The 12669-nt window shown below is 38.4% G+C and overlaps 3 protein-coding genes across 3 annotated transcripts; 2 read left to right on the forward strand and 1 right to left on the reverse strand.

Moving 5' to 3' along the window:
• The first annotated feature begins 3537 nt into the window (after positions 1 to 3537).
• Positions 3538 to 8661, forward strand: LOC140772581 (NADPH--cytochrome P450 reductase 3-like). Its single transcript, XM_073114723.1, has 18 exons — positions 3538 to 4028; positions 4130 to 4189; positions 4269 to 4345; positions 4433 to 4490; positions 4586 to 4669; positions 4764 to 4800; positions 4898 to 4967; positions 5066 to 5260; positions 5386 to 5478; positions 5654 to 5882; positions 5980 to 6063; positions 6139 to 6290; positions 6373 to 6469; positions 7013 to 7162; positions 7250 to 7327; positions 7433 to 7555; positions 7668 to 7781; positions 8261 to 8661. Exons 1-18 carry the CDS (start codon positions 3675 to 3677, stop codon positions 8339 to 8341), a joined length of 2136 nt encoding a protein of 711 aa, XP_072970824.1. The 5' UTR covers positions 3538 to 3674; the 3' UTR covers positions 8342 to 8661.
• A 367-nt stretch (positions 8662 to 9028) lies between these two features.
• On the reverse strand, positions 9029 to 11656 carry LOC140772583 ((DL)-glycerol-3-phosphatase 2). Its single transcript, XM_073114724.1, has 6 exons — positions 11416 to 11656; positions 11086 to 11310; positions 10504 to 10564; positions 10167 to 10314; positions 9982 to 10058; positions 9029 to 9515 (listed from the first exon to the last, which is right to left on the reverse strand). The coding sequence occupies exons 1-6, from the start codon at positions 11504 to 11506 to the stop codon at positions 9386 to 9388; spliced, it is 732 nt and encodes a 243-aa protein (XP_072970825.1). The 5' UTR covers positions 11507 to 11656; the 3' UTR covers positions 9029 to 9385.
• A 317-nt stretch (positions 11657 to 11973) lies between these two features.
• On the forward strand, positions 11974 to 12669 carry LOC140772584 (histone H4). The gene has a single exon (XM_073114725.1). It carries the CDS (start codon positions 12178 to 12180, stop codon positions 12487 to 12489), a length of 312 nt encoding a protein of 103 aa, XP_072970826.1. The 5' UTR covers positions 11974 to 12177; the 3' UTR covers positions 12490 to 12669.

The raw sequence follows: 12669 nt of genomic DNA on the forward strand, positions 1-12669 counted from the left end.
TTTTCGTGTAGATATAAATAGGAGGAAATTATAATTTAACTTGTTTCACCCAATTTTAACTTACAATTTAATACTTTAAGCTTAAACATTTAACCCTAAAACATACTTAAATATTCTCACAAAAATATAGTATAATTTAAAGATGGTAAGGATGGTTTAATTATTTTTGATAATATTATAGTGAGAAATATTTGTATAAATAAAATACTGTTACTGTTGGATAAAAAATATCTAAAAATTAAAGAGGTGTATTAAAATTGAACTAAATTAAGGGTAAACTGTAATTTGCTCCATAAATTATATATAGATACTATAATATTATAATGTAGTAGTAGTTAGACTTGGTCTTCGTTGCAAAAATTCTATGGTGGCGATTCCTGTAGGCTTGTGATAAATACTCTCCTTAGATGTCCGTATTAAATGAAATTTGGGTAGTTGATGGTTGGCCTCCCGGTTAAGCAATCTAATTATATATTTACAAAAAAAGGGCTAATTACGACTATACTCCACCAGCTATACTCGATTTTTACGGAAACTCTTTATAAATTTTTAATTATAATGTCCCCTAAACTTTGAGGCAAAATAAAATAGCAAATAATTAATAACATAAATTACTCAATGATAATTATATTCTTAATAAGTTAACGAGCTTATTAATTAGCTAGTAAAATAAAATAAAATTATGAGATTAATTAAATAGCCTCGTCAATTCTCCCCTCACCGTCACCTCACGTCTAATTTTCTTTTTGTCATCTCAATGCTCTCTTTCTTAGCCTCATCCTCGCTCTCACCCTTATCGCCCTCACCCCCTCTCTTGCCTTTGTCTTTATCGCCCCTAACCTCGCCCCTCAACCCTCATCCTTACCATAAGTGGGAGCTCCTTCCCAAGGCCAACGAATAGATTTGTTAATGCTACCTCTTGAGATGAGAAAAATAGGAAAAAGAAAATGTAGATATCGACAATCCTGACTGACTAGTGTGAGACTATCACAAGCTAGCGATAGGGTGTCGACGGTGAAATGAAGGGGAAGAAGATAAGTTTTAATCATAAGAAAAATTATATTATATTAATATATATCTTTTAGCCTAATTTAATCCTAAGAAAAATGTAGATATCCATTTTTTTTATGGTAGACTAACCAAAGAAAGAGTGATATTAAAATTTCTTAAAATTTAAAGGATCCGTGGAAACAGAGTATATATAATTCTGACCATGTAGACGTAGCTAATCCAAACGAAAAGACATTTGAGTGCACGTGGCGCTGTTTTAGTAGGGCTTCACCTAACTTTTCCTCCTTACCAAAAGACCACGCAATCGGCACGTCATAGAAGAGATAATCCTTTCTTTCATGTTTACTCTTCTTTATCTTAAAATAATTAAATAAATAAATAACTACGTACGTACTGCGCGGTTGACCCTTCCGCTCATGTTTGTCCCAAAATTACACTAAGCAATCAATAAAGTACAGGCTAACTAAGATTATAAGAACATTCAGGGGCCTATTTGCTTTTTAAAATATAGTATTAGTTTGCATAAAACTATACAAGCATATCAACCAAATAACTAATTCTTTGCCACATTTTTCCCCCATCTAGGAGAAATTTTGCAACAATAAGGACCAAAATAAAATAGTTTTTTTTTCCAATTCAAAATTATAGTCTACTTGTAAAATTAGGCAGTTTGTTATATGGAATCCGTACCAAGAAGGTTTGCTAGGCCAACATTTAGTAATTTGTGGTGTTATTGATAGCTATTTAATAAAGTCGTAATCCGTAACAGCTAGCTTTTAAGTACAAAAGTTAAGGTCCCAATCATAAAATTGAGAGTTTGAGGGAATAGCTCAGTTTTTTTATTATAGGATATTCCTACTATTTAATGCTAAAGTTAATGATTAAATTAATTGAGCTCAACCGAGACGGGAGCTACCTGCAGGAGTGCGCCTTCTACTGACCTACTGACCTGAGCACGGCTATCCAGCTCCCGTTTGATAGTTGCAGGGCAGTAGGCGTCGTTCACCTTAATCCAACTAGGGGTTAGGGACAACTATCTATATTCTTTCGTTGGCCTAGTCGGTTTGATTTTCGATTGGGTTGGCTTGGTGTAGTCCCGAGCGAGTTGAACTGCTTTGTGCACCACCGTTCTTGTCTGTTAATTTTCTCCCAGGAATGGTATATTTTAATAGATAAATAAAATTTAAAATCTATGTAGTTTGGTAAAATACTCGACTATAAATTACCTTTAGAATTTTTCTCTGTGTTTTGTGAGCTCAACCAAGGCGGTGAGGACACGTCATCTCATAGGGACCACACAAATTTCTGGCTGCCAGGGACTCGGTTGTCCATTTGGAGCAATCACTAGTTTGGTTGAATCCAAAGCCACGCAGAGAATTAGGGGTCTCGCCGACGCGGCCGCGTGGCAGTCTCTAGTCTCTACTACCTGGCTCCAGACCCAGGCCCCGGTGGTCCCGTTACGCGGTCTCCTTCTTCGTGACGTTAATTTCCTTCTCCGTGACGTCGCCGAGGATTTTAGATCTATAATTCCCCTCCCCCCCCCCCCCCCCCCCCCCAAAAAAAATAATTGAAAGAAAAGGACTCTGGACGAAATGATTGACTTTCACTACCAGTGGTTTAGGTTTGCAACGTTTGCATCCGTCGACCACGGATTTGGATTAAAATTTTTTCAAATTCACGTGTATCACCATATATATCTTTATTAGGGGATCTAAATAGAATTATTTTTAAAATTATTTTTGAATCCAAATAGCTATGAAACAATTAAGTGAATTCAATACCTAAAACTCTCATTTGCACATCAAATGAGATAATTAAGCAACTTGTGGATGAGGTTCTTCTGTACATCATCTCATGTAATGCAATAAAATGAGATAGTTGATCGAGAATATTTTTTACCGTTTAGTTTTTATTCTTTGGATTGAGATTCACACAGACAATAATAAGATCCATTCAAATTGTTGCCAAATTTATATCAACACATCAATTTTTTAGACTTGAAATACACCTCCTGAAATCCTATCCTGTTGTATAATTTTTTGAGTGGGATTAACATTGCGGTCAAATCTACCTTCTATAATAGAGTGTCAACAATGTCAATGTCAACCATGTCGGATTCTTTTGGGCAACAAAATATTTTTAGTTGATTATATATATTATATTGTTACTAAGAAATAGTCGAACGTCAAAATGAAAGAAGTCTTTACATTATATGGCTTAAAAAATAAATAATTTAAGCACCTATTTGGTACATAATATCTTCTGCCTACTATATATATTATTATTTACTGTTGAGTTATCTTAGGTATATATATAAGTAGGCAAACGAATATTATTATGGTTAATATTGTTTTGATTCTGACAAGTAGATTGGGATTTAGGATGGGTGGGAATAGGAGGTTTCGGTTTCAAATGGGTGGTTGACCAACCGCCACTCCCAAGAGGCGCGTAAAGGGGGGTATTTTGGTCAATGGACATTATCTCCCCGTGCTTTTACTAGTAGTCCGTGGTAGGTGGGTTGACCACCGGTGTTTGGTGAGCGTAGCCGGCGATAAATAATTCTACTCTTCCTCCTTCTTCCTCAGCTTTCTCTCTCACACCAAACCCCAGGCGTAACTTGAGAGAGAGAGAAAGGCTAAGAGAGAGAGAGAGAGAGAGGGACGATGGATTCTGGATTGATGAAGCTATCACCGATCGACCTCCTCACGGCAATCCTGACGGGGAAGAGCATCGCCGGCACCGGAGATGGGGTTCCGCCGGAGACCGGAGCAGCGCAGATGGTTCTCGGGAACCAGGAGCTCCTTGCGATACTGGCGACCTCGATCGCGGTGCTCGTCGGCTGTGCCGTCCTGATCCTGTGGCGGCGGTCGTCCGGGAAGAGATCGAGCAAGGTGGCTGAGCCGCCGCGACAGCTCACGGTGAAGACGACGGCGCCGGAGCCAGACTTGGACGATGGGAAGAAGAAGGTCGTTATCTTCTTTGGTACGCAGACGGGGACGGCGGAAGGGTTTGCCAAGGTTTGCTTCTGTGTTCTTAGATTTCTTTTTCTTTTTTCGACAAATTAGTTTATCTCCTTTTCCAGTTCCTTTTTCTCAATGGTATGTTGGATTATAATTAGGCGCTCTCTGAGGAGGCTAAGGCGCGATACGATAGAGCCGTCTTTAAAGTTGTTGATTTGGTATGGCCCTTCCCTTTTATTTTGATTCAATAAGTCTGAGGACCCGATTGATTATTAAAATGCATGGTTGCAATTATAGGATGATTACGCTGCCGATGATGATGAATATGAGGAGAAGATAAAGAAAGAGACCATAGGTTTATTTTTCTTGGCGACGTAAGAACGTTTTTCCCTCCCTAAAAAATTATTCCTTTCTGATACCTGAGAAGATGTTTGTTTTACTATTTTATTTGGAAATTGCAGGTACGGAGATGGTGAGCCCACTGATAATGCAGCTAGATTCTATAAATGGTTCACAGAGGTTAGAGAAAATGCCACTTTTACTGGAAATTTCTTGTTTTTGTTTTAATTTGCAATCAATTTGTTGTTGGAGAGCTTGATTGGGTTCAATTACAGGGGAATGAGAGAGGGGATTGGTTAAAGAAACTTCAGTATGCAGTTTTTGGTCTGGGCAACAGGCAGTATGAGCATTTCAATAAGGTCTGTTTGTGGTTTAATATGAAATTCGAGTTAAATTATTGTGCAAGTTCACATTCTGATGTTCGGTTCATGTGATATGTGCATGAAAATGAAGGTTGCTATGGTGGTTGATGAGCTCCTCGCTGAACAGGGTATATACTCAAAATACATTTGTTCACGATCATTTGTGTATAATCTTCTCTTCTATTAACCCTCCCTGATTCAGCTTCTTTGTTTTATGAATTATAGGTGCGAAACGCCTTGTTCCTGTTGGTCTTGGTGATGATGATCAATGTATTGAGGATGACTTCACTGCATGGTATGAACTCAACCTCTGAAAATTCATAACTACAGAGAGGAAAGTTTTTTGGGGCTGAGTTTTTGTGTGTGCTATACTAACTTCAATTTTTTTTTCAGGAAGGAGCTCCTATGGCCAGAGCTAGATCAGTTGCTCCGGGATGAAGATGATGTTTCAGGTGCATCTACTCCTTATACTGCTGTTATTCCTGAATATCGGGTTGTATTTGTCAACCCTGAAGATGCTGCCCATTTGGAAAAGAGTTGGAGCCTTGCAAATGGCCATGCTGTTCATGACATCCAACATCCATGCAGGTGAGAACAGTGTTTACTTTCTTCTTTATTTTTAAATCTTGATAAAAAAATCACTCTAAAAAATGTCTACTTTCCTTCAGTGTTGTTTCACATGTAATAATGAAATAGTAATTTGAACCTTTCAGAGCTAATGTGGCTGTGCGGCGGGAGCTTCATACCCCAGCTTCTGATCGGTCCTGCACTCATTTGGAGTTTGATATTGCTAGCACTGGTCTTACGTAAGTCTATTTGCATATACTTCAAGACTTCAAGCATCATTCAAGTTATTATTGCCTAAGGCAAATTTTGTGCCTGCTCAAACTTTAACAAGGATTCATCTATATTCCTCTAGCTTTCTTTCACAAATCTTATGTATCCAGTGTTGCTCATTTTTCTTTTGTATTGTTTAATCAGGTATGAAACAGGAGATCATGTTGGTGTATATACAGAAAACTGTCTCGAGAATGTAGAGGAGGCAGAAAGGCTCTTAGGTTACTCATCAGACACCTATTTCTCTATCCACTCCGACAAAGAGGATGGTACACCACTTGGTGGTGGTTCACTGGCCCCTCCTTTCCCATCTCCGTGCACTTTGAGAACTGCACTTGCCCGATATGCTGATCTTTTGAATTCACCAAAAAAGGTGAGAGTTTTGTTAATCCTTGATACCCTATATTTTATATATAAGCTATTTGCAATTGTATTAACTTCAAGAATGGATATTGGCTAATTATGAACAGAGTGTCTTAGTTGCGTTGGCTGCTCATGCATCTGATCCCAGTGAGGCCGAGAGATTAAGATATTTGGCTTCTCCTGCTGGAAAGGTTAGTTTGTCTTTTGGGAATCCTTATTAGCATAGGTCAAAATCTAACTTCTATGGTTGCATTTTTGTTGTACAGGATGAATATTCTCAGTGGGTAGTTGCAAGCCAGAGGAGCCTCCTGGAAGTAATGGCTGACTTCCCATCCGCCAGGCCTCCTCTAGGAGTTTTCTTTGCAGCTGTTGCTCCTCGCTTACAGCCTAGATACTACTCAATATCCTCTTCACCAAGGTAGTCATCAATTTCACATTACATTTACTTCAGCTAACTTGATCATTTGCTCAACAAGGACTTCAATATGTTTTTCCCCCAGAATGGCACAAACAAGAATTCATGTGACATGTGCATTAGTATATGGACCAACACCAACCGGAAGGATTCACAAAGGAGTCTGCTCAAATTGGATGAAGGTACTTATGTCCCAAGACATCCATACTCCAACTTTAACTTCTTACATTTTCTTTATGTCCTTTTCTTTTTTGGCCTACGCACTGGATTTCATGTTGGAGAATGTCAATTTTTGTCTCTAGAACATTTCTGACTTTTCTCTTGTATGAAAGTGATATGAATTGTACTTATAAGTCAAAGCCTGTTACAGCCTGTTGGCTTGACAGTTACAAGAGAAAAATAGGGACCCTGAAGCCTGGGCAAAATTTGCAGAAACACAGTTTTCCCATGATCTTTTAGTTAAAGGTTTATACAATAATGGCTATTTTCACCTTGTCTGATTCCTATGCTTGAATTACAGCTCTTCTGATTGTCTTGTATCATGGTTTCAATCTGTCTACAATACATAATGTGTTTTTTTCAGTAGACTACTGATGTTATGGAGAGCTGAAATCAGCAAGATATTAATTTGTGTCTTCTGGTGATAATTTTCTTTTATTAGTTGGTGTTGAATCTTTAGATGTCAACTTTTATCTGACATCACTTGCTTATTTTTTATTTTACAGCAATCTATTCCACTCGAAGAGAGTAAAGATTGTAGCTGGGCTCCCATATTTGTCAGACAGTCAAATTTTAAACTTCCTGCAGACCCTTCAGTGCCTATTATAATGATTGGGCCTGGAACAGGTCTGGCACCTTTCAGGGGCTTCTTACAGGTACATTCCAACCTGAGAGATTATCTGAAAATTTTAATTTCTTTAATGATTTTCATAAACTTAGCTCTATACACTTGGCATTTTCAGGAAAGATTGTCTCTAAAAGAGTCTGGGATGGAACTTGGTCATGCTACGCTCTTCTTTGGATGCAGAAATCGCGAGATGGTACTGAAAATATATCCACCATACCTAATAAAGAAGATGAATGTCAGCACCGATGACTTGTACTGTAATTTATTGCTATAACTGATAGCGTTGCTTCTTGTGCAGGACTTCATCTATGAGGATGAGCTGAATAATTTTGTTGAGGCAGGGGCACTATCCGAGCTAATAGTTGCCTTCTCCCGTCAGGGTCCAACCAAGGAGTATGTTCAGCATAAAATGGCAGAGAAGGTCAGTCTCCTCACCATTTTTTTTGGCTTTATTTCATTATCTTATTTAAATTTCAATTTGATTTATTTATTTGTTTTAGTCAATAAAAATCATATGCTATTCTTGTTGGCAGGCCCCTGAAATCTGGAAGGTCGTCTCTCAGGGTGGTTATATTTACGTATGTGGTGATGCTAAGGGCATGGCTAGAGATGTACACAGAGTCCTTCACACCATTGTTCAGGAGCAGGTACAAAAACTTGATAATTTTCTAGTTGAATGTAATGTCCTGTCTCATACATGTTAATTATCTGTTGGCTTAAGTTGGTAGCTCAGCTTTGTTATCATGCAGACATGTAGGTCTATTTGTAACTACAATTGTTTGCATCAAACCTAATTATCTGGAAGTATAATTAGCGTTACGGACTTTCATAATTAGCGTCATGGACTTTCTCATCAGTGTACCTTTTGGTGATGATATTTTTTTCCTTGTATGCGAGGTTGTTTATATTATTCATGAGTGCACAAACCATAATTTCATGATTGCTTTGAACCTTTCTACTCTGAAATGTTTGAAAGGCATAACAGTCTATTCACAAGTTGTCTTACCGATGCAAAACTTGTAATTCTTACATTGAACAAAGTGGTCAGAACTATTTTATCTTCAATTACTTCTCTGGTTCAGCAACTTTTACTTTTCTAAGCATATTCCTCTATTTACTATTGCAGGGATCTCTGGATAGCTCGAAGGCTGAGAGCATGGTGAAGAGCCTGCAGATGGAAGGAAGATATCTAAGGGATGTGTGGTGACATCTAATTTCCGGAGATTCCCCTTCAAGTTCTGAGATGCAGCAGCACAAGTTCTTTCAATAGATCAATATAAAAACTCCAGTAATCTGAGCTGGAATATTTCGTCTTTGGTGGCATTGTAATATTGCCCCCATTTTTCCTTTTCTTTTCTTCTACAGAGACTTCTTTAGTGTCATCACCTGATTCTTTTGACTTGTAACAGTAACTTTCATACAGTATATTTATCACCAGCATGATGTCTTTTGAGAGAATATCATCAGCATGATGTTGATGGAAGAAGGAATGCACGATTAGGTTTGAGCTGTCTATTAGAATGCCAATCCATTTGAATATGAAACTCTAGCTTATGTAATTTTATCTGGTTGTTGATATTAGCCTGCGTGTTTAGGAATATGATCATTTCCTGGTTGGCATATTATTTCTTTGATGAGTAAAGCTACAGATACCTAATTATATGTGAATAATGTTGTTCACGTGTAAAATTTACTGAAAAAATGTAGTGTATTAAAAAGGCTGTGCATTTAGATTAGACTATTTGTACTCACAACCTCGGCACAGAATTCTACACAGCAACAGCAAAGATTGCTTGATCTCAGCAGGATTTCGCAAAGACAGCGAATCATACTCATAACATTGACAATTGTTAAGCAATTAATTTTTAACTGCAAGAGGATTTCTCCAGAGAAGTTGACAGAAACACAGGAATAGACACCATCTCTTTCAGGTTATTATAAAAAAGTTTACATCTCTTTTGGGTTTTTCACCTCTATCTCTTCCTTCCTTTGCAGATTTGCTTTTGTCAAATTATTTGTCAATGAAGGAGGGAAAAGTAAACATCAAAATGAACAGAGGAATTAACATGTGAAAATTCCTATATAGTAAGAAGTTATTAAGATGCTTCCTACAATCTTAAACCCCAAACTCAGAAGATTTAAACCAGGCTCAAAATAGCCTTCTTGAAATGAATTCAGATTAGGTTTTCATCTCAACCTTGGAAGCAACAAGAATGCCCAAGCAGGCTCCTTTTTATGGCCAATGGATTCTTCAAATTTCATTTGGAAATGGCGGCAGGCCCCAGTCACTTGGTCTGAAATCTAGTAGTGAACTAAGAACTTGGTCAGCTCCTTTATGATAAGAAACATCTAACCTTGGATCTGGGACCATAACTGCAGACCTGCAATTTGGATGCAATCAGAAAATTTGTCCTTGAAAATATATTGATGTAGTTGATCTAAAAGTTTTGAAGACAAGCAAAAATTGCACATCCAAACAATGGGGACAGAGGATGTAGTACTTACCTCTGGTCCTCTCCTTATATTCTCCAAGTAATGGTAATATGATTATATTACACATTAAAAATATATTACTCCTTTAATCATTACAATTACATAAATTCAAGGCATTGAGATTATAAGTTTGTCAAAAAAATAAGTTGAATGATTGTGTTACTGATGTCATTAAGAGTAAACTGGCATTCCTTACAGAAGAAATTGGTTTCTAAGCACTACCCTAGACCTTATCCATTCGTGGTGGTACACATGACTGAAGATAATTAACAAAGTAATATATGTAAAAACCTAAACAATTATGAAAGCGACGCTTCACAGATGTTATAAATTTTTTCCAGAAAAGCTACTTACATCCCCGCATTTTTAGCTGCAGCTACTCCTGAAGGTGCATCCTCGAAAACCAAGACATTACATGGATCCACATTGTCCTTTGCAACAAGAAAATGGATTAAACACATGTGCAATATCCTCTAAGCAAACAAATACTCGTCTCACAACAAAAAGTAGAGTTTAAAAAAAATATAGAAATCTAGTACCTCAAATCTCCTTAAAGCAGCAAGAAATATATCAGGAGATGGCTTGCCTTTCTTCACTTCTGGATCATCTCCCATAACCACATGATGCATCATAGCAAAAATTTTACCATGATTTTGTGTTTTCAGTTCAAAATGTCGTTTGTAGGATCTGCAAGACTACAGCCATAAGTGAATTGAATTGCTTCCTGTATAAGACTAAGCGAGGCACTTAACTTGCAGATAAACTATAAGTCATGATATTACTGTTGATAAATTGTATAAATAGGAAACGAACATAACCAATGAGCATATAATTTGATTAATTGCATAAAGTTAAAGACAAAGAATTAGGAATTACCCAGTCGCAACACACATTGGTATCCCATTTGCACAAAGATGACTGACCAATCGTTCTACTCCTGTAAGAGCAAGAATTCTACTTATGTAACTTTCAACAGCAAGCAATACAGATGCCAATCTCATAAAAATAAGAGCCGAATCAAATGCCTATTATGGTGTCTTCTACATGAATACTATATCATATGGACAGTATGAGAAACAAGTAGCATTGATCAAGCTGTTTGATTTCTTTCACAAAGTCTTACAACATAATAAGAACATCAAACACATTGCTTTTAAGACCATTTCTTTTTTCCGATGTACTCATCAACAAAGAAGACATGCAAAATAAATCTCTCTCAACCACTGACAAATGCAAACTAAAGTATCATGATTATCATAATTTCCCATAGAGGAGTAGCGGCCAAAAACACATACTGTTCTGCAAATTAGGAGATGGGTATTACTTAATTCCCTCCTCTCACCCCAAATTTCAAACTTTACTACAATCCCGTCCATCCAAAACCAAATAAGAAAAAAAGAAAAGAAAAAAAAAACAAGAATACAAACCCAATTGGATATCCTTAATGAAAGAACTCACCAGGCAGGGGCAAGCAAGTAGGGAAGAGCTCCTGCAGCATCCCCTCCCTCTCCGCAAGGAATCCTTCGGGTGTAAGGAGACCATCGAGGCCGGACTCCTCGACAAAAATGTGGGCCGACTCGATCGCCTTCTTCCCCATCATCTTGGCCTTGAGGGACCAATCAAACTTCTTCCCAAACCGCGCAAGGATCCTCTCCTGCACTACTGTGTAGAATGGCTCTGTGTCTGGATCAGCGCCACAAAAGCAAATGAGTTTTTAGAGATCTTTACTTGTACTCTTTATCGAATAGAGAGAGAGAGAGAGAGAGAGAGGGGGGGAAAGATGAATACCGAGGAGGAGGCCATCCATGTCGAAGATAACGTGGGTGATGAGGGGTTTAGAAGGCGAGGTTTCCGTCGCGGAGGAGAGGGGATTCGCCATGGCTAGATCTAAGCGGAAAGGAGAGATCTTTTTGGCGCAGCTTTCCCTTCCAAGTCTTCTTCTTGTAATTTATAATTATATATGCGCATGGTTTAATGGTAACGGGTCGGATCCAATAATATTTGGGTCGGGTCGGGTCAAATTTGAGATCCAAACTACAGATTTTTTGGCACGCACCCAACTCAAATTCGTTTAAACCAAGCATGTATACCCATCGAAAGTTTTTATTTTTTAATTTATGCCATTTAAAAAAATAATAATAATAATAATGCAAAGGTTTTAGAGGGCATCTATGTGAAAACGAAACATTTTAACTTTAAACGTGCATTTATTTATATATAAATATATATATATAAGATTTTGTAGAAGGATATATATGCCAATATGGGATTGTAGAAGGGTATAACACGCAAAAAGAACACCCCAAATTTTAAATAAAAACGATTTCCCTCCTTCCACTCGAATCCGCGGTCTCCTCTTTCACCAATCAAATGCAAGACCTCGTAAATCAACGGCCAAAAACAAAAATTATAACCTCTCGCGGATCGCTCCTCAATCCAACGGCTAAGAGTAGTCGCAGACATCTATAAACATAGGAATCGAGCTCCAATTTCTCAAATCGAATTCCAAAATCCCCAAATCGAGCAGGAGAGCGCGCGAGAGATTGAGAAATGTCTGGGCGAGGTAAGGGAGGGAAGGGATTGGGGAAGGGCGGCGCGAAGCGCCACCGGAAGGTTCTCCGCGACAACATCCAGGGCATCACGAAGCCGGCGATCCGCCGCCTCGCCCGTCGCGGCGGCGTGAAGCGCATCAGCGGTCTCATCTACGAGGAGACGCGCGGCGTTCTCAAGATCTTCCTCGAGAACGTCATCCGCGACGCCGTCACCTACACGGAGCACGCCCGCCGCAAGACCGTCACCGCCATGGACGTCGTCTACGCCCTCAAGCGCCAGGGCCGCACCCTCTACGGATTCGGGGGTTAGTGGAGGACAACCAAATGGAGATGGCACTTTAGGGCTCTTGTATTCCTTGTTCTTTTTACCCTCTCTTTATGGCTGATGAAATCGAATGATGGAGATATGCTTATCTTCGTACATAACCCATTTGACAAAATGCCTCTGTGAACAGTCCTAATGCAATCTTAAATGGAGATTTGCAGTGAA

Source organism: Typha angustifolia, chromosome 12 (assembly GCF_048772165.1).
Source record: "Typha angustifolia cultivar Huaian chromosome 12, ASM4877216v1, whole genome shotgun sequence".
NCBI classification, from domain to species: Eukaryota; Viridiplantae; Streptophyta; class Magnoliopsida; order Poales; family Typhaceae; genus Typha; species Typha angustifolia.